Here is a 26068-nt window from a genome sequence, read left to right on the forward strand (position 1 = left end):
GATATTTGCCTAGTTTTACAACAGGGTACATAAAAAGCACTAGCAAAGTCAGTACAAACTAAAATTTCATACGGACAAAATGAGAAAGTAAGCAATTTTTCTGTAATAGTGTGCTGTGACACTTTTGTATTTTTATGTCTGATTTTGGAAGCAAGTAGTTTTTAAGTGAGGTGAAACTTGGGGTATGAAAGACAAACCAAGCTCCTGAAAAGGGTACAGTAGTCTGGAAAGGTTGAGAACCACTGACATAAATAGGTCCAATGACTTCAGTAGGATTTCTCATGTGAGCAAGGGCTGTAGAACCAAGATTCAATACTGCACATGGGAATACAAAACAAAGCAAAACCATTTAAGTTCCAACTGCAATTTTTAAAAAATTACAACTCCCATGCTTTTAAACAAAAACAAGGTAAGTGAAAATCATGGGAAAGCTGCATATTTTTCTCCACTCATATTAATTAACATTTTTAACTAAACAGAAGACAAAGATATGTTTCAAGTACCTAATAAATCCTTTAAATAAAATTACTTACATTCTTACTCAGATTAAAATGTTAAATAATTAGCAACTGTCAAAGCTGAAGTGGTTGAAACTTTTTCAACAACATGCCTTTTTAAAATGCAGATTCTCCACCATCCATTCTTTTCATGCTCTAAAGCATTCTGGCCTTTATTCAACATGTGCCTAACTATAAACTCATCATTAGTCTTCAGTCAGGCTACTCATGGACATAAAATTTGACATGTGTTTAAATACTTTGCTAAACTAGGCCCCGGTTTTTATCAAATTAATTCCTGTCAGTAAATCTTAGTGTTTTATCAGTATTTAAGTTATTAACAATATTACATAAAATCAATGACTGTTTTCTGAAAACACAACAGGAATAAGCAGAGATTTTTTTATTATTTGAGATTATTTTGATCACTGATTTATGAGAAAATTTATACAAATCTCAGTATCTCTCTCTCTCTCTCTCTGTATACATATAAAATTTCTTACTTTACTGTTCCTAAGGTGACTCCCAACAGAAGTACAAGTATTTAAAAATTATGTCAACTAAAATTTACTTTAATCTTGGATGTTCCAGAGTAACAGGTCCAGTTCTATCTATTACTACACAGTAAAGAAAATAACTCCAGCTATTCTCAAATTGCTATATCAGCAAAAGTACTTTTACAAGAAACCAAGTGAATTTGCAAAAATGTCATGTAGACTCAGAAGCCAATATTAAAATAAAAGTTCATGGATACTTTTCAGTATTAAGAACTTTTTTTTTCTTTCAAGTTTTTTATCTATTTTAGTGCTAAATTAAAATGGTTTTCCTTCAGAACTGGATTGTTTTTCATTGAACTAAATTTTATATCAATCACCTCACAAACCCAAGTTAACTGCAAATTGTTTGATGAAGAATAAAACTGTTCAATTGCTTCATATTTTCAGCAATATAAGTCTTTCCTCTCTTTATTAAAGACAAATAACCACACACTGAAATCTAATACATTAATTCATTGCTCCGCAAAACAATTATTAGACTATAATGTAGAGATGTATTTACCTTGAAAGTCACAGTTGCCTTTGTGCAGTAAAACCCAATAGAAACAATAGGATCCTTAATGGCCTGGGATTTGTGTTGATGCAGTATTGTTCCACCTTCTGTTCCAGTATAGTCATCCTCTCCATCATCATAACTCACAATAGCAGGAACAAAAGACCAGGCCCAGGAAACCCATCCCTGCTGCTGATCATCATCTTGATGCATGTAGGGTTCTTGGTTAATATACTGGGTAGAATATTGCATATCTGAACCTGTTTCATCTTCTATACCTTTTGACACAAAATATAAATCAAATTTCAACTCAACAGTAATTAAAGGCTCTTCTTTTATGCAATGTCCACAATTATAATATGCAGGCAGTTATCTGGGGTAAGTTTTACACGCCATTCTCTTGTCTCTAGTCTCATTAATACCAATACAGATTTTTATAAATGAAAGTTTCCCGCTAAGGCTTCCTAAGCTCCTAAAAAAATTGGTTTTTTTAGATTTTAAGGTAGCAAATCTGAGCTCTGATGACTTTCACCAATGTTTTCCATTATGACTACAGAAATGCTATGCACTTCAAATGTTTTTCTCTATGGTACATGTTTTTCAGCCACATTCAGTTCTCCCTCGTTGAGGCTGTTCTTAAAGTTTCAAACCAAATCTCATTAAATAAGGCAATCTTACAACTTTAAAGTTCAATTTTATGAAAAGTGGGAGGAAAGCTTTGTTTTTAAAACCCACAGCAATGAAAGTTCAACACAGTCGTATGCTGATGCCTGTATACTATGGTGATTGCTACCCTATAAATACACTATATTAATCTTAATTATACAATATTCCCTTATTTTCAGAGATGTGTACTGTAACTCCACCATATCATTCACAATACTCAAAAATAGCATCCAGTTTTAGCACAGAAGAACTTTTAACTTAATGTCAAATAATGATGTTGGCCTTTATCTTGGTCTCTTTTCCTCCTAATTTGGGGCTTAATGCATCACATTATTTTTCCATTTACTGCTTTCTTTTCTGCCCTTCAGGGTACTCACAATTTTAATGACAACTTGAGAGTCCTTCCTGTTTATGAGATAAAACCTTAGATAGTAAACGCTTTGGGACAAGAAGGTTACTATTTTTTCATGTTTGTACAGCTCCTAACTCAATAGGGCCCTGAACTGAAGGTGCTACAGAAATACATAATGGAAAAACACTGAAGTTAATGGCTGATGGCTGTTTCAAAATAAACTGAGAGACGAATTCTCTGACAAACAATAAAAACACAAACTAAATAACATATGGCATATATTCCAGGAACAAAACCCCTGTTGACCAGAAGGGAGGGAAAAGAGACAAGTATTGAAGTAAATAAGAATGGTATGATCTTGCTCCCACTGACGTTCATGACAAACCATCCAGTGACGTCAATGGAATAGAATTGAGTGTGAAGGAAGAAAATGAGTTGAAGGTATTTTTAATTGTTTTTTTATTTTGAAATAATTTCCCATTTTATATACCCATTTTCATTCTTTTCTATATGGTTCTCCTTCCTGCTCTGCACCCAATCTAAATTTTGGGATTTCCCTGTTACAACTCACGTAGGCAGAAGCAGAGCTGGCCATCTTAGTTACTGACAAATAGCCTGAATATATTTACAATATAATGTTGCCTAAATATTATCACTACATGTGGGCATGTTGCTTCATGGGGAGGGAGGAAAAGTCACTACCTTAAAACAAGTGAAAATCTAAGAAATTAAAATAATTGACCAAAGGAAGAGGAGGAACAGGACAAGGAACAAGGAAAACAACGAATTATTGTGACTTTTTTTTATGTTGTATATTCCTGTATCTTATGGGTCTTGATATTTATTTTGAGAAAGGGTAAAGGAAGAGCTCAATAGAAGGCCCTGGATTAGAGCTCAGCAGTAGAAAGCTAACAAAATAAGTGAATTTTGAAGAAAAATCTAAAGACGTCAAGTGACCTGATTTTTAGGAAGAAAGAGGACTCTCCAGGTTTGAAGGAAAGAGGCAACATCACAAAAGGTATAAGTAGGAAAAAGAGGAAGGAATCAACACAGCACAAAATGTAGGAATAAAACAAGGAGTAGAAGGAAAAGAGAGGTAATAAAAAGCAAGGTTGGAAAAATACACCCTTCTTAACTTATTAGAAAGCTTTGCTGAGTTGAGTACCATCAACTCCTGCAAATCTGAGTTGCCATTTAAATAAAAGGTTTTAATCCTTATGGTTGTTCAGATCACCTTGCAAATAGGAGTACCATGTAAACTAATGCAGTGCTATCTTCCAAAATCTGCAAAAATCCGCGGCTCAAAAAAGAGGAGGTGGGAAGGAGAGGAGCAGAAACCAAGAAGAGAAGGGAAGCCAAGAAGGGAAACATGGTATATAAAAGTGAAAGCTGTTGTAAGTTACAGCTGCAAAGTTTCAATACAAAGTTCATTTATAATAATTTATAATTAAATACAGACAGGAATATAAACCATACACAACTGTTTCATCCATTTTAAATTGCAGTGTGAGATTTGAGAGGACAAGGCAGCACAATCTTTAAAAAAGGGAAGAAGGAGGATCCTGGGAACTACAGGCCAGTCAGCCTCACCTCAGTCCCTGGAAAAATCATGGACCAGGTCCTCAAAGAATCAATCCTGAAGCACTTACATGAGAGGAAAGTGATCAGGAACAGCCAGCATGGATTCACCAAGGGAAGGTCATGCCTGACTAATCTAATCGCCTTTTATGATGAGATTACTGGTTCTGTGGATGAAGGGAAAGCAGTGATGTATTGTTTCTTGACTTTAGCAAAGCTTTTGACACGGTCTCCCACAGTATTCTTGTCAGCAAGTTAAGGAAGTATGGGCTGGATGAATGCACTATAAGGTGGGTAGAAAGCTGGCTAGATTGTCGGGCTCAACGGGTAGTGATCAATGGCTCCATGTCTAGTTGGCAGCCGGTATCAAGTGGAGTGCCCCAAGGGTCGGTCCTGGGGCCGGTTTTGTTCAATATCTTCATAAATGATCTGGAGGATGGTGTGGATTGCACTCTCAGCAAATTTGCGGATGATACTAAACTGGGAGGAGTGGTAGATACGCTGGAGGGGAGGGATAGGATACAGAAGGACCTAGACAAATTGGAGGATTGGGCCAAAAGAAATCTGATGAGGTTCAATAAGGATAAGTGCAGGGTCCTGCACTTAGGATGGAAGAATCCAATGCACCGCTACAGACTAGGGACCGAATGGCTAGGCAGCAGTTCTGCGGAAAAGGACCTAGGGGTGACAGTGGACGAGAAGCTGGATATGAGTCAGCAGTGTGCCCTTGTTGCCAAGAAGGCCAATGGTATTTTGGGATGTATAAGTAGGGGCATAGCGAGCAGATCGAGGGACGTGATCGTTCCCCTTTATTTGACATTGGTGATGCCTCATCTGGAGTACTGTGTCCAGTTTTGGGCCCCACACTTCAAGAAGGATGTGGATAAATTGGAGAGAGTCCAGCGAAGGGCAACAAAAATGATTAGGGGACTGGAACACATGAGTTATGAGGAGAGGCTGAGGGAGCTGGGATTGTTTAGCCTGCAGAAGAGAAGAATGAGGGGGGATCTGATAGCTGCTTTCAACTACCTGAAAGGGGGTTCCAAAGAGGATGGATCTAGACTGTTCTCAATGGTAGCAGATGACAGAACGAGGAGTAATGGTCTCAAGTTGCAGTGGGGGAGGTTTAGATTGGATATTAGGAAAAACTTTTTCACTAAGAGGGTGGTGAAACACTGGAATGCGTTACCTAGGGAGGTGGTAAAATCTCCTTCCTTAGAGGTTTTTAAGGTCAGGCTTGACAAAGCCCTGGCTGGGATGATTTAACTGCTTCGAGCAGGGGGTTGGACTAGATGATCTTCTGGGGTCCCTTCCAACCCTGATAATCTATGATTCTAAGTTTTTTTCTCCCTGGTTAGTGGATATTAAGTCATTTTTTCAAGCTCTGATAAAAGGAAACAAGGGCAGAAATTAAGCAAAGAAGAATTAATTAAGATGAGATCAAGGGATTTCAGTTCTGTGTGGAAAGAGATTCAAAGTCAGTAAAGGAAAGGGGTCACATGACTGAATGGTGGGAAAGGAGGTGGTTTCAGTTTATCCCAAATGTTGCAACTGAAGAGGAACCAGCTCAGGAGACTGAAGAAGTTGTTGTTACAGGGTTAGTGTCAAGAGACCACTATAGCATGAAGCAGAGCCAGGAAGAGAAAAAACTATTACTAACCTGTTCCTTAACTGATGTTCTTCATGATATGCTGTACATGTCTTTTCGACTTTTGGTGTGTGTGCCTTCTGCGCATGATTGTAGGAAATTTTTATCCTCAGTGGTACCATTTGGAGCAGCTCGAGTGCCCACTGCTGCTGCACACCCCCCTATGTGCAAGAATAAAGGCCAGAGCCACCCTGATCCCCTCAGTTCCTTCTTGTCAGAAACTCCCACATGAAGGGGCAAGAGGGCAGGTTGTGAAATAGACATGTGTAACATATTTTGAAGAACAACAGTTACAGAACAGATTAGTAACCATTTTTCCTTCTTCGAATGATTACACATGTGCATTCCGCTCTTGGAGACTAACAAGTAATGAAATTAGGAGGTGGGATTGAAGTCTATCTGAATAAGGACTGGAGGACAACTTGCCCAAATCTGTCCTCGTCTTTAGAATGCTGAGTGATGTCATAATAGGATGCAAAAGTGTGTACTTAAGATGAAGCTACTGTCCTACAAAGGTCTAGGATAAGCATTTGAGCCAGAAAGGCTGCAGAGGTCACTTACAATCTTGTTGAATGTGGTGTCACTCTGCTTGGTGGTGTAACACTAGCCAAGTTGTAGCACAAACGAAAACAGTTGGCTAGTTCTCAACTCCCTGACATTTGTGTGTCCAAAAAGTCCTTTATGGACCATTACCCTTGCCTATGTAGAGAATCCAGATGAGCCCCCAAACCCAGAGCAGATGCTGTCTGTCGGTACCTCATGTCAATGAAGCTTAACGTAGGACAAAGGGAACACCTACCACATACGTGTACAGGGTTTGTCCACCAATCCAGAGAGGCTAAAACCTGAGAGGGTATCCACATCACAAAGCTTCCAGAGTGAAAACTCAAAGAGAATACGGAGGCTAACCAAATCTGTAGTTCCCTGAGGCGCAACCTGGCATGACAGACTATGTATATATGCAAGAGGCCACATGCTCCAGAAGCCTCAGACAATTCCATGCTCTTGTGTTTAGGTGAGCCTTGATACCTAAAATGATGGATCAAATTGTCTGAAATCTTGGCCATGGAAGGAAAGCTCTAGCTTGAGTTAAGTCCAGGACTGCTCATATGAATTCTATCCTCTGAACTAAGGACAGGATAGACCTCTCTGTGTTGATTAATAGTCCCAGTGCATTGAAGGTTGACTGGATAAGACTTACACTGGATAGTACCTGAACTCTGAACCAGCCTCTCTCAAGCCAGTTATAAGGATACACTTACACAGCCAACTTCCTCAGAAATGCAGCTACCACTGCCATACATTTTCTACAAACTTGTGGAGCTGTGAAGAGGCTAAAAGGGAACATTATGAACTGGTAGTGAGATTGGTTTACCAAGAACCTTAATACTTCCTACAGCCTTGATAGATCACTACATGGAAGAACACATCTTATAAGTCAAGGACAGCCTACCCATCTCCAGGAAGGGAATAATCGGAAGCCAGCCAAACCATGAGAAACTTCATATTTTTCAGATATCTGTTGAATTGAGGCAGGTCTAAAATCAGTCAGACTTCCCTTTGCTTTCAGGTAAGTAAATAGTGGGAATAAAAACCGAACCCTCTATGACACTATGAAACCCCTTTTATGGCTCCCAATTGCAGGAGATATTGTAACTCCTGGAGGAGTACTTCCTTATGAGAGTGGTCCCTGAAGAGGGACAGAGAAAGAAGATGGGAAGGAGGGACAGAAACAAATTGAAGGGTGTATTCCATTTCCACGATGCTTAAGACCCATTTGTCTGAAGAAATTCGGGACCAAGAACCTAGGAAGTAGGATACACTATTTGCAAACAGAGAGCAAAGAGAGGCTGGAATTTTGGAGAATGGTATGGCATCCCTAACCAACCCATCAAAATGTTTGTTTAGCACCCCCACAGAGTGTCTGGATGAATCAGGAGCTGCTGCAGTAGGAGGAGGACATGGTCCGTGCCTATAACCTCTACTCTTTCCTTCGCAGATCTTGGAGAAGCACAAGAATAGAATATCAGTGGGACTGCTAAGGATGAAAGTGTTTTCTTTTCAGGGCCAATGTATATATACCCAACATAACAACATTATCCTGAAGTCCTTTACACCATGAAGTTTCTCATCCATCTCTAACTGACGGAGGAATGACCCTTCAAATGGCTGGTCCTGAACAGTTTGCTGGACTTCTTACAGCAAGCCCAAAGACTGCAGCCATGAGCAGCCACACATGATAATGGCAGAGGCCATGATCCTAGCAGCCCATCAGCACCATCCAAACTGGCCTGTACTGATATTCTTGCCACCAGCTTCCCTTCATCTACCCGTGAAAATCTTGTTTTGCAACCTTCAGCAGCTTATCCTTAAACTTCAATATAGAGTCCCACATATTAAAGTCATAACGCCGTAATAAAGCCTGTGGGTTGGCTATTATAAGTTGTAACCCAGCTGTACAAAAGATTTTTCTACCAAACGGGACAAGTTTTTTGGCATCCTTTGATTTAGGAGTAGCAGCCTGCTGTCCCTGGCATAAAAATGCTCAATGTCTTGGGAGGATACACAGTAATGAGGCTCAGCCCTCTTAGGTGTGGGAGGAGGGGTTTTGCCACAGGGCCTTGATGGGTGGGCTCTAAAATTGCCTCATTAATCGGTAAGGCCACACAAGACAGGCCAGCTGTGGTTACAATGTAAATAAGTCTATGGTACAACTCCCCAAACTTCCCTCCACTTGGATATCCAAGGCTGAGGCAACCCTTTTTAAGAGCTCTTGGTGTAAGACTTGGTGTTATCAAGTGTAGGTTAGGACACTCCAATGGATACTGCTTCATCTGGGGAAGAGGAGTATAGAGCTAACAGAGGTTGAGGCTGAGGACTTTTGCTACACTTGCAAGTTTGAGTGCATTAAATCAGCCCCGGATGCCCTAATTCCTGCGGTGTCCACACTGGCACGGCACTTAGAGTGCCTGGACTCTGCGGCTGGAGCACCCCTGGTAATCCACCTCCACGAGAAGCATAGAGCTTGCTGAGCCCTGGCTGAAACGCCTGGGTGTCAGTGTGGATGATGTTTTGCATTATTGCACTGTAATTGGCCTCTGGAAACGTCCCATGATCCCCTGAAGTCAAGTGGCCACTCTGGTCATTGTTTTGAACTCGGCTGCGGGCATGCGGATATCCCCTTTCAAAGCTCTGTTTCTGACAGCCGGCATGTTATCTGCTCCAGGCCATAAAGCAAACCATTACTGTGGAATGCTCTTGCTGCAGAGGCAGGCATTTGTGCGTGTGTGAGAGAGAGAGAGGGAGAGGCGGGGGAGGGAGGGGAAGGGCTGATGTTGGGGTTTCCCCCTGCTGCTGTCTGAACTTACAAGACAGCATACTGATACACTCTGCCCCGCAAAACAGTCTCTCCTCCCACATACACACAACACACTCCCTGTCACACTCCACCCCACCCCCCATTTGAAAAGCATGCTGCACCCACTTGCATACTGGGATAGCTACCACAATGCACTGCTCTCTGTGGCGTTGCAAGAGCTGCTAATGTGGCCACGCCACTGTGCTTGCAGCTGACAGTCTAAACACACAGCTGCACTTTCCCTGCTGCTGTCTCCGAGAGATGGTTTAACTCCCAGCACTCTACATTTGCAAGTATAGCCATAGCCTGAGTCTCCTCTGGCAACTGACTCACAGGATCCCCCAAACTGTTACTTCCTGCTCAGTACTGGGTGTGAGATCACAATGAACTCAACAAGAAAACTCCCCAAGGCTAATCAATGAAACTGAAGGGCAGTAGTGTGGGGAGGACATGGAGATGTGAGGAAACGCCCATGGGTTCTCACAAGGCCACTGAAAAGGCATTGGACCTCAGTGCCTTACCAGCCACACGTTCCCATCAGCACAGTCTTCAGGGTCTTGGAAGTATCCTGGGCAGTTAGCTCTAGGAGGGGAGCAGTGAGATGCACTACTCACTTGTGAGACATAGGAGCCAATCCCTGAGTCAGAAGATGAAAAATCAGCTTCCTTTGACCACAGGGTACCACCAGTGATGGGACCAGTGCTGAGAACCCAGAGACAACTGAAGCGAGGCCATGATTGCCAGTTTTCCCCTTGACAGTACCATAAGATGAGAGCTCCAAGAGATGACAGACTGATTCTGTACCAGGTGCTAGACTGAGAGAGCTGAGATAGTGTGTGCTGATGGTACCAGCGGAGCAATTTTCTGTACCACCAGGGAAACCAGCACGGACAAACTCAAGTCCCTTGTTGCTGCAAAAGACTTTGGCATGGATGGTACTGGCATAGTTTCTTACTGGTGAGTAACAAGACAACAACACTGCAGAAACTGAATGCACCTCTTCAGATACTTGACTCAACAGTGACTACCCAGTCAACAGTGCCTCCTTAGCCAACAACCGAGATGAGGAGTGCTTAGATTTTGAATGCACTCTGCTTGAGTCTCTGTCTCCCTGCTTGGTAAACTTACACACTGTAGATCTCTCCTGACTGCTTCCTTAAAAGCCTTGTTTCCTCCTTGGTACTGGAGATAGTGAGCGGTGCCAGGACTCAGCCAACATTGAGGGAGCATGTCTCTCAGAAACTGAAGTACTCTGCGCCCTCTCCATGCAGAAAGGCTCCAAAGGCAGTCTCCATCAAAAGAAACTTCAGCCTGACATCTCTATCTTTTTTTGGTGTTCGACTTGAAGTCCTTACAAATTTGACAGTGATCCCATATGTGAGATTCATCCAGACACATTAAACAGCTGGAGTGCAAGTCACTCTCAAACATCAGCTTGAAAAATAGAGCTTGAAGCCCAATGACCAAATCATTCCTCATATGGAGCGGAAAAAAATATGGAGCTGAAAAAAATTTTTCCCTCTGAACAAAAATTTTTATCCACCAATAACAACAATGAACCAACAGGTAACAATCTACAAAAATAAACAATGTGGCTGATGTGGTTAGGTCCTATGATGGTGTCCCTTGAATAGATATGCGGACAGAGTTGGCAACAGGGTTTGTTGCAGGGATAGGTTACTGGGTTAGTGTTTCTGTTGTGTGGTGTGTAGTTGCTGGTGAGTATTTGCTTCAGGTTGGGAAGGGGCTGTCTATAAGCGAGGACCGGCCTGTCTCCCAAGGTCTGTGAGAGTGAGGGATCATCTTTCAGGATAGGTTGTAGATCCCTGATGATGCGCTGGAGAGGTTTTAGTTGGGGACTGTAGATGACAGCTAATGGCGTTTCTTTGTTGGGCCTGTCCTGGAGTAGGTGACTTCTGGGTATTCTTCTGGCTCTGTCAATCTGTTTCTTCACTTCAGCAGGTGGGTATTGTACTTGTAAGAATGATTGATAGAGATCTTGTAGGTGTTTGTCTCTGTCTGAGGGGCTGGAGCAAATGCGATTGTATCTTAGGGCTTGGCTGTAGACAATGGATCGTGTTATGTGGTCTGGATGAAAGCTGAAGACATGTAGGTAAGTATACTGGTCAGTAGATTTCCGGTATAGGATAGTGTTTATGTGACCATCACTTATTTGCACTGTAGCGTCCAGGAAGTGGATCTCTTGTGTGTACTGGCCCAGGCTAAGGTTGATGGTGGGATGGAAATTGTTGAAATCATGGTGGAATTCCTCAAGGGCCTCCTTCCCATGGGCCCAGATGATGAAGATGGCATTAATATAGCACAAGTAGAGGAGGGGCGCTAGGGGACAAGAGCTGAAGAAGCCTTGTTCTAAGTCAGCCATAAAAATGTTGGCATACTATAGTAACCATGTGGGTACCCATAGCAGTGCCGCTGACTTGAAGGTATAAATTGTCCCCAAATCTTAAATAGTTGTGGGTAAGGACAAGGTCACAAAGCTCAGCCATCAGGTTTGCCGTGACATTATTGGGAATACTGTTCCCGACGGCTTGTAGTCCATCTTTGTGTGGAATGTTGGTGTAGAGAGCTTTTATATCCATAGTGGCTAGGATGGTGTTTTCTGGAACATCACTAATGGACTGTAGTTTCCTCAGGAAGTCAGTCATGTCTCGAAGATAGCTGGGAGTGCTGGGAACGTAGGGCCTGAGGAGAGTCCACACAGCCAGACAATCCTGCTGTCAGGGTGCCAATGCCTGAGATGATGGGGCGTCCAGGATTCCCAGGTTTATGGATCTTGCATAGCAGATAGAATAGCCCTAGTTGGAGCTCCAGGGGTGTGTCTGTATAGATTTGTTCCTGTGCTTCTTTAGGGAGTTTCTTGAGCAAGTGGTGCAGTTTTCTTTGGTACCCCACAGTGGGATCAGAGGGTAATGGCCTGTAGAATTCTGTGTCAGAGAGTTGTCAAGCAGTCTCTCATTCACACTCTGACCTATTCATAATGACTACAGCACGTCCTTTGTCAGCCTTTTTTATTATAATGTCAGAGTTGTTTCTGAGGCTGTGGATGGCATTGTGTTCTGCACAGCTGAGGTTATGGAGCAAGTGATGCTGCTTTTCCACAATTTCAGCCTGTGCATGTCAGCGGAAGCACTCTGTGTAGAAGTCCAGTCTGTTGTTTCAACCGTCGGGAGGAGTCCATGTAGAATCCTTTTTCTTGTAGCATTGGTAGGAAGGTTTCTGTGGGTTAGTGTGCTGTTCAGTGGTGTGGTGGAAATATTCCTTGAGTCGGAGATGGCAAAAGTAGGATTCCAGGTCACCGGAGAACTGTATCATGTTTGTGTGGGTGGTGGGGCGGAAGGAGAGGCCCGAGATAGGACAGACTCTATAAAAAGAGAAGCCCCACCATTTCTCCAACTCTTTGGGCAGAGGTGATAGCCACTAGAAAGGCCATCTACATTGATAAACGAATGAGAGAAGTAGTAACCATTGGCTGAAAGGAAAAAATTGATAAGGCATAAGGAAATACATCCAAATTGGAGTGGGTTCCTTAACTTGAGGGAAAAGGTTCCCCAATCCTCTGAAAAACCTCACAGCTGTGGGATAAGTGAAAACTGAGAATCCCTCAACTGAGGAATGAAAGACTGTTATGACCGCTAGGATGGAACTAATAGATAATTCAGTCTTTTGAACTATAGAAGGTAATCCCAAAATGGTCGATAGGGACTACTGAGCAGGTGGAGAACATCTCTGAATACACCAAATGCTGAATCTTTTCTGAAGATAATGTATCTCATGGACTCCTTTCTATTGTTCATTAATACCTCTTGTGTCTCCTCAGAACAGGAAGCCTCTATTCCCATGAACCACTGAGGAGCCAAGCTTCGACATGAAGAATCTTCAGGTCGGGGTTAAACATCTGACCAGCAAGGGAGACTCCATTTTATCAGAAAAAAGGAGGTCTCTGGAATATATGAATTCCTGTGGTGTCACGTAAGTGTGAGGTACAGAGCCACTTCCACTGTTGGTACTGAGGACATAAGCTTTTCTAATAGGTCTCTCCTGGTAAATATAGTCAGTACCAATGAAGATGTCTTAAGAGACACTGAGACTGTATGACAGGCATGGCACTTACCTGGTACCAAGAATATCTAGGACGATGATGTTGGTACAAACGGCACCAAAGGACATGTAGGTACTGCCTTCTTAGAAGAGAAGTGCTTAGACAGCTGTGGTGCAGTGCTCTGCTTCTGCAGTATAATCTCAGTACCGAAGCATGTTTGGTGCCTCCATTTTTAGAAGAGTAGGGAGCACCGCACATGAGGTCGGTATTGATGGCACTTGAAGCCTCAATGGTACCTAGACAGGACATGAGGTCTCTAAAATGGTCTTACTTGGAGGAGTCAGACTTCTTTGAAGTAGGCTCCTCTTGAGAAGAATATGTTCTCTTCATATGGGTCTTCTCTGAAGATTTACCATGAGCAGATCCAGGTGAACATGTTGAAGTCAAAGGGGCACTGTGCTCACTGCCAGACTGATGTCTGGTAGAGAAGGAGGCGTCCTGGCCTGGATCTGAGGCCAGATAAAGAGAACATTCCATCATTAAAAGTTTTAATCTTATCTCATGATTCTTCCTAGCCCTGCTCTTAAAAGCAGAGCAGATGGAGCATTTTGAGGAATATGCAACTCCCCCAAGGAGAGGATATAATGAGAATGCCCATCACTGACCTAGATAGCTTCCCAGGAAGAGAGGCACTGTTTAAAATCCAGAGAGCCTGGTATACCCCAGAGCAATGGTGATCTGAGGAGGAAGTTCTTCCTCATAAGAGGGAAAGGATTGAGACCAATCCCTCTAAAAGAAAGAAAGAAAAAGAGAGAACAAGACAGAAAGAGACAGACAGACAGACAGAATAAGAGTATTTTCAAACAGAAAGGCATACTAATGCGCCGTCTAAGGCCAAGGCTGCTGAGAAGGAACTGAGGGTGGTTTGACCATGCAATCCCATATAGCCTCGGCACAGGGCATGAGGATGCTTAGGGCTCACACACAGATTAAACAGGCACTACTAACCAAAAATCTCTGATCAAAGGCACATGAGGTGTAAGCAAATGAGGTGAAATGGAGCAGCTCTGGGGTCACTACTTGAAGAAGACCCAGTTTTAACTGATGGCTTTTTGGGGGGAATTTAGACACTTATCCACTAAGAACTGGATATAAGCCATCCATTGGTTTCATACAGGCAACAGGAAAGCCAGCAACTGGAAACTCCTGATGTTGATCTGAGCCAGCTCTGAACCGGTGACCCAGAGACAAAAGGGTTTGCATTCCATTACCAATCTCAAGTGTCACAGAGGGAGCAGAAAACAGTGTGAATCTACAGAGGGGAGGGAAAGTCTCTGTCCAAATTGATTTTCTGTACATCTTAAAACAACAACATGGGTCACATAGAAATTCAACTTGAGTTTTGAAATTGACTTTTTTTTTCCTGACTGTTCAGATACTCTATTATCCACTATAAAAGATAACCAGTGCATATAAAATTCAAGTAATATTTTTATCACATCCTAATCTTCCAAAAACACAAACTAATGTCTACTTTTGGTTTAGTATTTTTACTAGTAAGAATTTTATAGAGATACTAACAACAACCTTATGTTTTGACTGTGTGCGTCCATATACGTTGACAGTGAGAGACTGTTTTGTCCCAACACATACTGCACAGCAGTCAAAACCCCCACAAAAATTACTTCACCACCACCAGAGGAAATAAATATTTTAAGCCATAGTCATTTTCTCCTTTTAAAAAACCCCACAAAATATAACTGGATTGAAGTTAATACCTCATGCACATGAATAAGTTCTCGACTAGAGCCACATGGGACACATACAATGGGCAAACATATGAAGATGAAATAGTGATGGCTGTGATACTGATTTAAAAAGAGGATGAGAGGGATACCTAGCCAAACGCCCAGCTGTATTAAAATACTTTCCAAACAGGAGTTTTATCCAAACCACAAGAAACTGCAAATATTTAGTAATTACTATATTAGAAGGTTTTAAAAAAAAAACATCTTTTCCAGCCAGAAGCATTGAACTATAAAAGATGACAAGCTAGTGCTCACCCTGCTAGCCAAAGTGGGGCGTGGGTGGGTTCAGGAGCAGTGAAGATGCCCTCTGGAATAGGGGAAGGAAACACTCAACTGTGAAGAGCTAAGGCAGCATTCAAAGTAACCATTTTTCCTTTACTCCCACCAGGCTCATCAAAAGAAATTTTGGGCCTGGATACATTATATTTCCTGGGATCCCACCCCTCCCATTTCACTTTTTGTCACACAGATGTTTTGGGAGGGTCCCCTTGACCTCAGGGCCCTGATACAATCATCCCTCCCTGCATGCTTTCAGCCTGGATTCCCACCATTTGTTTGCTTTTGGAACCTGGGAGTTGCTTCTTTCTTCCCCTTTCCTCCTGTTACAAGGCATGGGGAAGAGGAGAGTAACATGCTGCATCTGGGCTTGAGCTCTGGGGTCTGTCTCAGCCTCTTCCACTGTCACCAAGCAGTGAAGCTGGTACTGCGCAAGGTGATTGAGTCTCATGTAGTGGCAGTGGAGCATGAAGGGGGTTGATACAGCTTGCTGCCTGGACTGGGTAGCCATTATGGGCTTCCTGTTTCAGACCCATTCTTAACCTAGTTGCTGGATCTCTGGTAATTGTGGTAAATAACTGCTGAGTAGTGATGCAAACTAAAAGCTTTAGATTAGTGAGGCTGAGCAAGAGCTTCAGGGGCAAAGCTGCAATTATCTATTCCTGTAGCTTTGAGTACTGGATAAAAAGATGAGTTTTGCCAGCCATATCTTTTATCAGTTTTGGACTATGAAAGGAAAAGCTATAAAACACACAGCTGTTGGTGTAATATTATAGAATTACATGCAGGGCATATCTGAAGACTTTTTACTTATTAAATTCATTGGGGAGCAAAAACAGAGTTGATCAAAAAGTATTTAAATATATTGTTATAATTCATTTTTCATTCACGCTGAGCTTTTAACTGTTTACATTCTGTATCTTGTCCTGAGGAAGTTTAAGCTGCATAAAAAGCTTTAAATTATCATTCAAAATAGATCAAGTAGTCCTATCTAATTTACAACATAGATTTTTCATTTGCTATACATCAAAAGAGAGAGTGGGTGAACAAGTTAAAAAGGGGAAAATGGAAGGAAGAGACAAGGAAGGACCCAATATAAAACAATACTTACACTAATTCTCACATATAAAATTTACTGCAATAAATTCCCTAAAGATCTCTTACTTTTGCAATCAACATTTACATGGTTGACAATGCAAGCTTGATGCTGACCTTGGCAGTTCTACGGGCACAATCGTTATGTAAGCAAATGGGTTTTTGAACAATCTCAGGTTATTAAATCTAAACAGGAATCCTGTTAACATCACACACATTTTTTTCTTGCAACTTTCTGCTGCCCCAAATGTATTTATTATTGCCAGTACAGGGAAATTACCAGATTCATTTTTTGAGCAAATTCCTCAATGTGCTTCATACAGTTATCAGATAGCAGTGGTATCATACAGGTTCTTATTCCAAAAGAAGACGTATCATTTGGATTCACAATGTATATGACAAAAAACTCAAGTATCACAGAGTAACTGGTAATGATTATTGACTATGCAAGCAGTTCCAACTTTAGGTGTTTACATGCACTTACCTCGTGAAATGTAAGAAAGAATGTAGGCCTTGAGCCACCACAAATGTATGTGGACAGCAAGCAATGCTGATGAACCAATTTTTGCGTTATTGGAAATAATACCACTACCACCAAAAACCAAAATCCTATAGACCAAATTCTAGTCTGAAAGCCATTCCCCACATCCCCCGCTAAAAACAGAATTCCATTCTAGAAAACCTAACACCATGATAATTGCAGTGTGAATGCAATGTTATAACAAAGTCACATTATCAGTGGAGAATGCCTATATAAAGTTTCCAAATATTTTCCTCTTTTATACAAAAAGATCATCCATGGTTCAAATAGCATGGGGTCTAATACTGAAATATAGTAGGATTTTGGGACTATTATTGATTCCTATGTCAAGAGTAGCATCCAGGTGACTCTGGAACAGTTTCTGGCGGCTACCGGGCCAGACAAACAGATGACTTCTAGGCAAACAATACTCTTAAAGAAAGAAATTGTAACTCTCTTTCACTACTGAGCTGTCATACAGCCTGCTAGACCTGGAATGCTCTTTAAGTGTTCTGCTATAGTGAAGTTTCAGCTTCTGTTCCACAAGGTGCACTGTCTCAAGAGAGGTTTCAGAGTAACAGCCGTGTTAGTCTGTATTCGCAAAAAGAAAAGGAGGACTTGTGGCACCTTAGAGACTAACCAATTTATTAGAGCATAAGCTTTCGTGAGCTACAGCTCACTTCCTCAGATGCATATCGTGGAAACTGCAGCAGGCTTTATATATACACAGAGAATATGAAACAATACCTATTCCCACCCCACTGTCCTGCTGGTAATAGCTTATCTAAAGTGATAAGCTATTACCAGCAGGACAGTGGGGTGGGAATAGGTATTGTTTCATATTCTCTGTGTATATATAAAGCCTGCTGCAGTTTCCACGATATGCATCTGAGGAAGTGAGCTGTAGCTCACGAAAGCTTATGCTCTAATAAATTGGTTAGTCTCTAAGGTGCCACAAGTCTTCCTTTTCTTTTTGTCTCAAGAGACACTCCACATCAGAATCTTGTTTCCATTTGTTAGATTGTGTTTCCACACAGTCTCCCTATCCAAAATCAACTCTTTTAGCCTTTTATAAATTGAAACTAGCTAAAACCAGAGCTAACAAGTACAGAGAAAAGGGGGAGGGAAGGGGAGAAATAATCATCCAAACTTGTTAGGGAAATCCTGTTTAGCTAAAGAGCATGCCAAACTCATCCACCAATTTGATCAAGGAACCAGGCCACAAATACAACAAGTGCTGAACCAATAATGTGTTTGTTTTGACTCCTTTAGGTCAATCTAAGTCAAGTGATAGCAATTAGGCTTCACTCATAGGAAACGCTCAAAACTTGCCTACGTTTTGCAATTTTTTCAACCTAACAATTTTCATCTTCTTTTTAGGCAAATGGGTAACATATGGGGGTGCACACGTAGCTACATTACAGAAATCAAAACACAAAGCCTCAATTTTTTCCCTTTACAAGGCAGCTACATATCCACAGAAAACCCATTTAAAGAAAATGCGAGAGAAATAATCTCGTATTTAGCTTTATATGAGCAACTAATAAAAACAAATAAACCTGAGAGACAAACCTATACCTCTCAAAATTCAAGAAAGCTAGCAGAGAGTTCGGTGTCTGTGACAGATGGGGAATATTCCTTTTGAGAGAAAATGATAAACAAAATCTGAATAGATCTGTACAATTCATCAACAGAAAAAGTCTCAACTCTGGGCAAAGTCATTGCCCAGGCAAACACCCACGGCAAAGCTATTGCCACTAAAAAGACAGTTTTTTAAAGTAAGAGGATGCAACAAAACTGACGCTATTAAGTTTACTGGTTGAGGAAGTTTTTATCTTCAAAATTAACTATTGCTTTGGTGATCATTTTAACACCCTGGATGGGGAGAGTGAGTGGAAATGAAGCCCACATGAGGAGGAATTAGGAAATGCTGCAAGGAATAAAATGGGTGAAAAAACATACAGACAGATAAAAGGAAGAAAAATGAAGTATCATATTTATTTATCATTATAGTGCTTAGCAGCACCAACCAAGATCAGAATTCCATTGTGGTAGGTACTACAGAGTAAGAGACTGTCCCTGCTCCAAAGAGTTCACACACTAAAAAGACAAGATAAACAAATGGTGGGGTAGGGGGATAACATATGGGCAAAGTATCAAAGTGATGCCTGGCAAATGTAATATTAGTTCCACAATTTTTAATTTTTATTTGTTATGGGAAGGCAGGGGGGGAAAGCTGCATGGAGTCTGGTGTCCCTAGGGAGGTGGTGGGTGGTGGGGCGGTGGGGGGTGGTGGGGCGGGGGGGTTCACATCCTCTGCACAGTTCCGGGACCGGGGGTGCTTCCCTACCCCATTGTGTGGCTATAACTGCTGCAGCTGCTTGTCGTAGGAAAGGGAAAAAAACAAAGACCAAAAGTTACAACAGACCTAAAGAAAAAGGGACCATATTTTCTGACTGAGTGATGCTGAATGTGACAATAAGGTACTGATAAGTAAAAGTTGAATTACTGCATAATGGCCATAATCTACCATTGATATTTCTGCAAACCACTCACAGACATGAGCAGAAGACCCACTGTATGTGGTTCTAAATTTATACCTCAGCCCACAGACTAATTAATGGATTGTGGCTGTCTCCACAGAATATTTGATACCTGGTCCTTGGACATCAAGTTCATTGAATAAAAATTCCTTTTCAATGTCATTAGTACCATGCTCATCACCAAAGGATCTGAACACCTAAAGAAAGCTAAAGTGTGCAAAGATACCTAAAAAAAAGCCACTCATTGGCCCCTTTATGGGCTGAAACACCACTGTACAATGCTTAATCCCTTATGAAAGCCTCAGTCACTTCTATCCACAGAAGAGAAAAAGAAAGTAAAAAAAAAGAAGAGGAGAAAAATGCACTTTAAATGTACTTTAAAACCCCCTGGCAATCTCGACATCTTTATCTGGCAGGGTTTCAGTCAAAATAGAGAGAAAGGGCATTGTTCTCAAATATCACCACTCTGCACTCAGACCTCAGCAGGGAGCACATAACTGGGAAGGATCTGAGAATCAGTGTTGTTGCCATTGTCCACTCACTAGGATTGACTGTGCAAGCTGTCTGGTTCTTGCAGCACAGAGCTGTCTTTCTCGGGTAAGGTGAATCTACTCTGGCTTGTCCATTTTTACCTTTCTACGATACTCCAGAGTTTCATCTCCCCTTCTCCAACTTCAAAAGTTGCACTAGGTTTTCTTGCTGGCACAAATTCTTTTCAGCTGGCTGGGAGGGGATTCTATGACAAACTCTCTCCAATTCAGATGCAGTCAGTTCTCTGGATCTACTGTTAACCCTATTGGTTTTATCTCCTCATAGTAATACACTTCTTCTCCCTGAATTTTCTATAAGAAGCACTTGAGCATGCAGTTATTTCTATCTTAAAGGTTTGGGTCTCTTAAGGACTAGAATCATAGAACCATAGAGTTAGAAGGGACGACAAGGATCATCTAGTCTAACCCCCTGCCAAAATGCAAGATTTGTTGGGTCTGAACCATCCAAGACAGATGGCTACCAGTCTCCTTTTGAAAAGCTCCAGTGAAGGAGCTTCCACAAACTCCCTAGGCAGTCTGTTACATTGTCCTACTGTTCTTACAGTTTGGAAGTTTTTCCTGAGATTTAATCTAAATCTGCTATGCTGTATCTTGAACCCATTACCTCTTGTCCTGCCCTCTGCGGCAAGAGAGAACATTTCTTCATCTTTTTTGAAGTATTTGAAGACTGCTATTATGTGCCCCCTTAATCTCCTCTTTTCCAAACTAAACATACCCAATTCCTTCAGCCTTTGCTCATATGGCTTGCATTCCATCCTTTTCAACATCTTTGTCAGTCGTCTCTGGATCCTTTCCAGTTTCTCCACATCCTTTCTATACATTGGTGACCAAAACTGGACACAGTTCTCAAGCTGAAGCCTAACCAGCACTGAATAGAGCAATACTATCACCTCCTGTAACTTGCATTCTAACGCCTGTGTTAATGCAATCTAAAATTGCATTTGCATTTTTTGCAACAGCATCACAGTGCTGACTCACGTTGAGGTTGTGATCCACCACAATTCCCAGATCCTTCTCAGCAGTGCTGCCACCACCAAGCCAGTTATCCCCCATTCTGTATTTGTACATTTGTTTTTTCTTCCCTAGGCGTAGCACCATACATTTGTCTTTGTTTTATTTCCTTTTGTTGTCTATAGCACAGTTCTCCAATTTATCAAAATCCTTCTGAATTTTAGCTCTATCCTCCAAAGTGTTGGCAATCTCCCCAAGTTTTATGTCATCTGCAAATTTGATCAGTATGCTCCTTATTCCTACATCCAGGTCATTGATAAAGATGTAAAACAACACAAGACCTGGAACTGAGGGCTGCCCACAATAGTGTTCTGTTTAGTGCTGTAAAAGTGTGGCCTACCACTTTTCCTCAGGGCCTTTGTAAAACTATTGAGAAGTAATTTTCCTGGGTGCCCCTACTTAGCACCTACCAAGCAAAGAATGAGGAATTCCATTTCTTAGCAAATTCTTTTCCTCTGGAACAGAATGAAGATTCTTCGATATTTAATCAGATCTCCAGACTCTCTCCTTAACTTATTAAAGTCTGTATAAATACTTGAAAGTTGCACATCAGCATCACCTTTCATCCATTTTGTCCAGACCATCCATTTCCATACTCCTGTGTCCCAGCTACTGACACATTATACGTGCAAAGTTCAAAGCATAGCTCCAGCTGACTTCAAATGCAACTATAAGTGCTCAGTCTTTCTGCAAATCAGACATCCAGACATCCACACTTAGTGACCATCTGATAAAAATTCAGTTTAAGTAACTTGCTTAGCATCACATAGGAACTCAGTGGCAGAGGCACATATAGAATCCAGTTCTTCCGAGCAGCATTCAAGTACTTGAATCACAAGACCATCTCTTCTCTTCCAGCAATCCCCTGCCTCATTCACTATACACCAACTTCAGCAAACAAATGAAGCAGGAGTCCTATAGAACAGTGCTACTCAAAGTGGTGGTCCGCGGACGGCTGCCGGTCTACGAGCCATCGGCTGCCAGTCCGCGGCGAGTTTCCAAGAAAGAAAGAACGAATAGTATAATTTAAAAATCACACTGGAATTCCACCAAGAATAATCAGTCGATAAAGTCGACAATATTAAATAATATTATGTTTTCAGAAGCACATATAATATTGACAATTATGCCATAGCGCTACAGCATGTTTTGCATGAGGTGTGCAAGCGCATGCTTATCCCACTCTTTCGCATATAAAGACCCCGCCCCACCAGCAGTTACCATCGAGAAGTTGAATAAAAAGTGTCATACGGATCTCTGCGTGTTTGTCATTTGGGACCCCGTCCAAACGCACTGATCTGAGAATGTAAGTACTAATAATATAAAATTTTAATAATTATTTTCTATCCTATCCCACCGTATCCCTTATGAGGTAGATAGAGACGATTGAGTACCACACACCTATAGCCAAATAGACAGTCCTCACTTCCTCCATATCCATATATTGTTTCATACATGCTCTCATTGTTCTTACTTATAGCCTTCCCCTCTTCTAGAATCAAACCTACGTGTTTCTGCCAGGAAGTTCTCGAAATTCCTTGCTTTCTCACTTCATATCTTTCAGACAGGTGAATCTTATTTTTGACGTTCATCATCCATTCTTTCCATACGTTCAAACCATCTTAACTCTCCAATTATTATCCTGTTTGCAATTTAATTTTAAAAAGTATATTATCTTCTTATCCTAACATTACTTACCCTATTAATCAATGTTCTCCTGCACATATTTCTCAATAAAAGCATTCCCACTGCATTTATTCGGCTTTCATCCTAATATCATAAATTAAGTATATACCGGGGGTAATGGAATTTATATTCATTATTTTTATGCCTAATTTACAGATGGCGAAGCGAGGTCCAACCAACATATTTATCAAGTAGAGACATCCGGTTGCTGAACACGCAAGTAATTCTGAATCAGATGATGGCAGTGTAAATGAAACTGAAGTATTGTCAACAAAAAGAATTCGTACTAGCTTTACTCGGAAACATTACTCCTCATACATTCAGTTCGGTTTTGTAGCCATGAATGATAGTGGAGTGCCAAAACTGCAGTGTGTTATTTGTGGCGATGTGTTGGCTAACGATGCAATGAAGCCGTCAAAGCTCAAGAAGCATTTAAATACAAAACATAATGAAATTAGTTCAAAGCCAAAAGAGTTCTTTGAAAGAAACCATGTTGATTTAAAAGATCTTTGAAGTGTCACACATAAATACTTGTGCTTTGCAAGCTTCTTATAAAGTAGTGCTTTATGTTGCTAAGGCTAAAAAGCCATACACAATCAGTGAAACGCTAGTGATAGGCTGTATTAAAGATATCTACATGGAAATGCTGGGCGAGCAGACAGCAAAGGAAGTGGCTCAGGTGCAACTTTCAAATGACACGAAAGCTCAACGAATTCACGATCTGGCTCACTATATGGACGATCAGCTCATAGGACAGATTAAATTAGCAAAGTACTTTTCTTTGCAGCTTGGTGAATGTACTGACGTTGCTAATACAGCAATTCTGATGGTGTATGTGTGCTTGAACATGAGGGTGATTTGAAGGAAGAGTTTTTGTTTTCTCCGTCACTACCAACAAAAGCAACTAGTTCTGAAGCGTTCAAGACTGTGAGCGACTACATTGTTAACAAATGTGGGCTGGACTCCAAGTTTTGTGTAGGCGTATGTTCTGATGGCACTGCCAAAATGACAGAATGGCATTCTGGAGTGGTTACCCAGATTAAGGCACTTGCACCCGAATGCAAGTCAACGCGCGCCTTCCTTCACCGAGAAAGTCTTGCAACAAAAAAAATGTCAACAGAACTAATCAGTGTGCTCAGTGAGGTCGTAAAAATTATGAACGATGTAAAGGCGAATGCTTTAAATTCAAGACTATTCGCTGCATTATGTGATGATATGGGAGCTGATCATAATCAGCTCCTATTGCATGCCGATGTACATTGGTTATCGAGGGGAAAAGTCCTGTCAAGAGTCTGTGAGCTCCGAAACGAGCTTGCCGAGTTTCTTCAGGACAAAAAACCAAATTGGTCACAATTGTTCCGAGCTGTGGATTGGATAGCCAAACTGGCTTATTTGGCTGATATCTTTGCTATCTTTAATGATCTCAACACCTCCATGCAGGGAAGGATGGCTTTGGGTCTTAAAATGGCAGACAAGATCAACAGACAGAAACGAAAGCATGGAAGAGTCAAGTGTCAAGAGATTGTTATGACATGTTTCACAAATTAGAGACAATCATTGCCGATGCAGGCAAAGACCTTAATGTTACATCTCTATGAAACGTCATCAGTGAACACTTGATGAATTTAGCAGAACGTTTTGAGTTTTACTTTCCAGCAGAAGAAGATCCACAAAAAGGGACTGGATGGATCTGAAATCCGTTTATTCCATTGAAAGATGACTTAACTGACACTATGGAGGATAAATTGTTGGAGCTGGCTGCTGATGAAGGATTGAAGATGAGTTTCGAAACTACAACATCACTTGCTTCCTTCTGGATAAAAGTGAAAGCAGAATATCCTGAGCTTACTGAAATTGCTCTGAAAACTCTTCTCCCATTTCCATCAACATACCTCTGCGAGACGGGCTTCTCAACCATGAGTGTCATTAAGAAAAAGTACAGGAACGGTATGGATATTCATTCTCCGGTGCACGTGGCACTGTCCTCAATTGAACCATGACTGGATAAGCTGACAAAGAAGAAGCAGGCTCACCTTTCACATTAGTAAAGGTTAAGGTTTTAACAGGCCTACTATTATGTTAATAAAATAGCTTATCAATTTGATATTTTAGTATTAAGACATATTTTCAAAATTATTATGTCTTCAGTTTAATGTTACCTATTCCTTTCAAATTTTTTTAACCTTTACTTTACTCATTATAATTTTTTATTTTATTACTTTTAAATAATTTTTAATATCATCTTTGTTAGGAGACTTTGCTGGTTTGATTTTTAATATTTTTTATTTGTATTGTAATATTGTATTTGTTTATAAAATAAACAAAATAAAAATGTCTGCCAACTTTTATTATATTCATTATATTGTTTCTGATATAAATTATTATTACGAATGTTCAAATAATATTTTCTTGGATCGTAAATGAATAAGTAGTCATTTTATACTATCCGCACAGATACACAGCCTTTCAGTCTTCAATGTATTTAAATGGGAACAGCTCCACGAGTACACTACACTTGGTATGCACACTCCCATTCCAATTAATACAGTGAAGAATGTTAGTTTTTCTCATCTGATGTGCTACGTGCCTATGCGAATACGATAATAATATTGCACAAATATGGTACCGGTCCCTGGCACACTGGAAAAAAATTGCCGGTCCACCACATCAGATAGTTTGAGAAGCACTGCTATAGAATACAGTCTTCTTCACTACATAACCCTGATTTGTTCCCCAGAACAGGTCCATTACATGCACAGAATGAGGCAGGGGTCTTCTTGAAAAAATAGTATGTGATCCTGTAATTAAAGACTATCATAAGGCATATGCACAAGGGGATCAAATTAAGCTTGCACTTGCAATGTTAACTCTGTGTGTCAAATTGCTGGTATGATTATGATGGGTCCCGCGCTTCCTCTTCTTGGGGGGGGGGGGGTTAAGGGCACAGTTTCCTCCCCCTGAACTAGGGTATCTACTGTCCCACTAGTAACCCAGAGAAGGGTAGTGGAGAGGGAGGGACCCAGGCCCACCCTCTACTCCGGGTCCTAGCCCAAGGGCCCTAGGGATAGTGGTAAACCACTTCAACTAGTGCTTCCTTCCCCTGAGCTACCTCCCTCTCCTGCTCTTCAGCTTGTGGGGCTTCCTGCCCTCTCTCTCTCTGCACAAGCCGGACGTCTCTTTACCTAGGGTCTTGGTCTTCTACCCAGCCACGGCACTTCTCCAAACTGGTCTCTGCTCCAACTCCTCCTGGTCTGATTGAAGCAGGGGGTTTTTATCATGTGAATGGCTTCAGGTGCTCTCATTGACTTCAGGTGTTTTAATTAGTCTATAGCAAACTTTCTTCCCTCTACAGGAAGTAAGGCTCCCTTC

At 41.2% G+C, this 26068-nt stretch overlaps 1 protein-coding gene across 1 annotated transcript in view; it reads right to left on the minus strand.

Moving 5' to 3' along the window:
- VPS13B (vacuolar protein sorting 13 homolog B) overlaps positions 1 to 26068 on the minus strand; it is a 928263-nt gene that overhangs the window by 760964 nt on the left and 141231 nt on the right. Inside the window, exon 8 of the mRNA XM_084621078.1 lies at positions 1557 to 1825. Coding sequence (XP_084477204.1) covers positions 1557 to 1825 — 269 coding nt within the window. The remainder of the gene's footprint in view (positions 1 to 1556; positions 1826 to 26068) is intronic.

Source organism: Lepidochelys olivacea, assembly GCF_965140295.1.
Source record: "Lepidochelys olivacea isolate rLepOli2 genome assembly, chromosome: 2".
NCBI classification, from domain to species: Eukaryota; Metazoa; Chordata; order Testudines; family Cheloniidae; genus Lepidochelys; species Lepidochelys olivacea.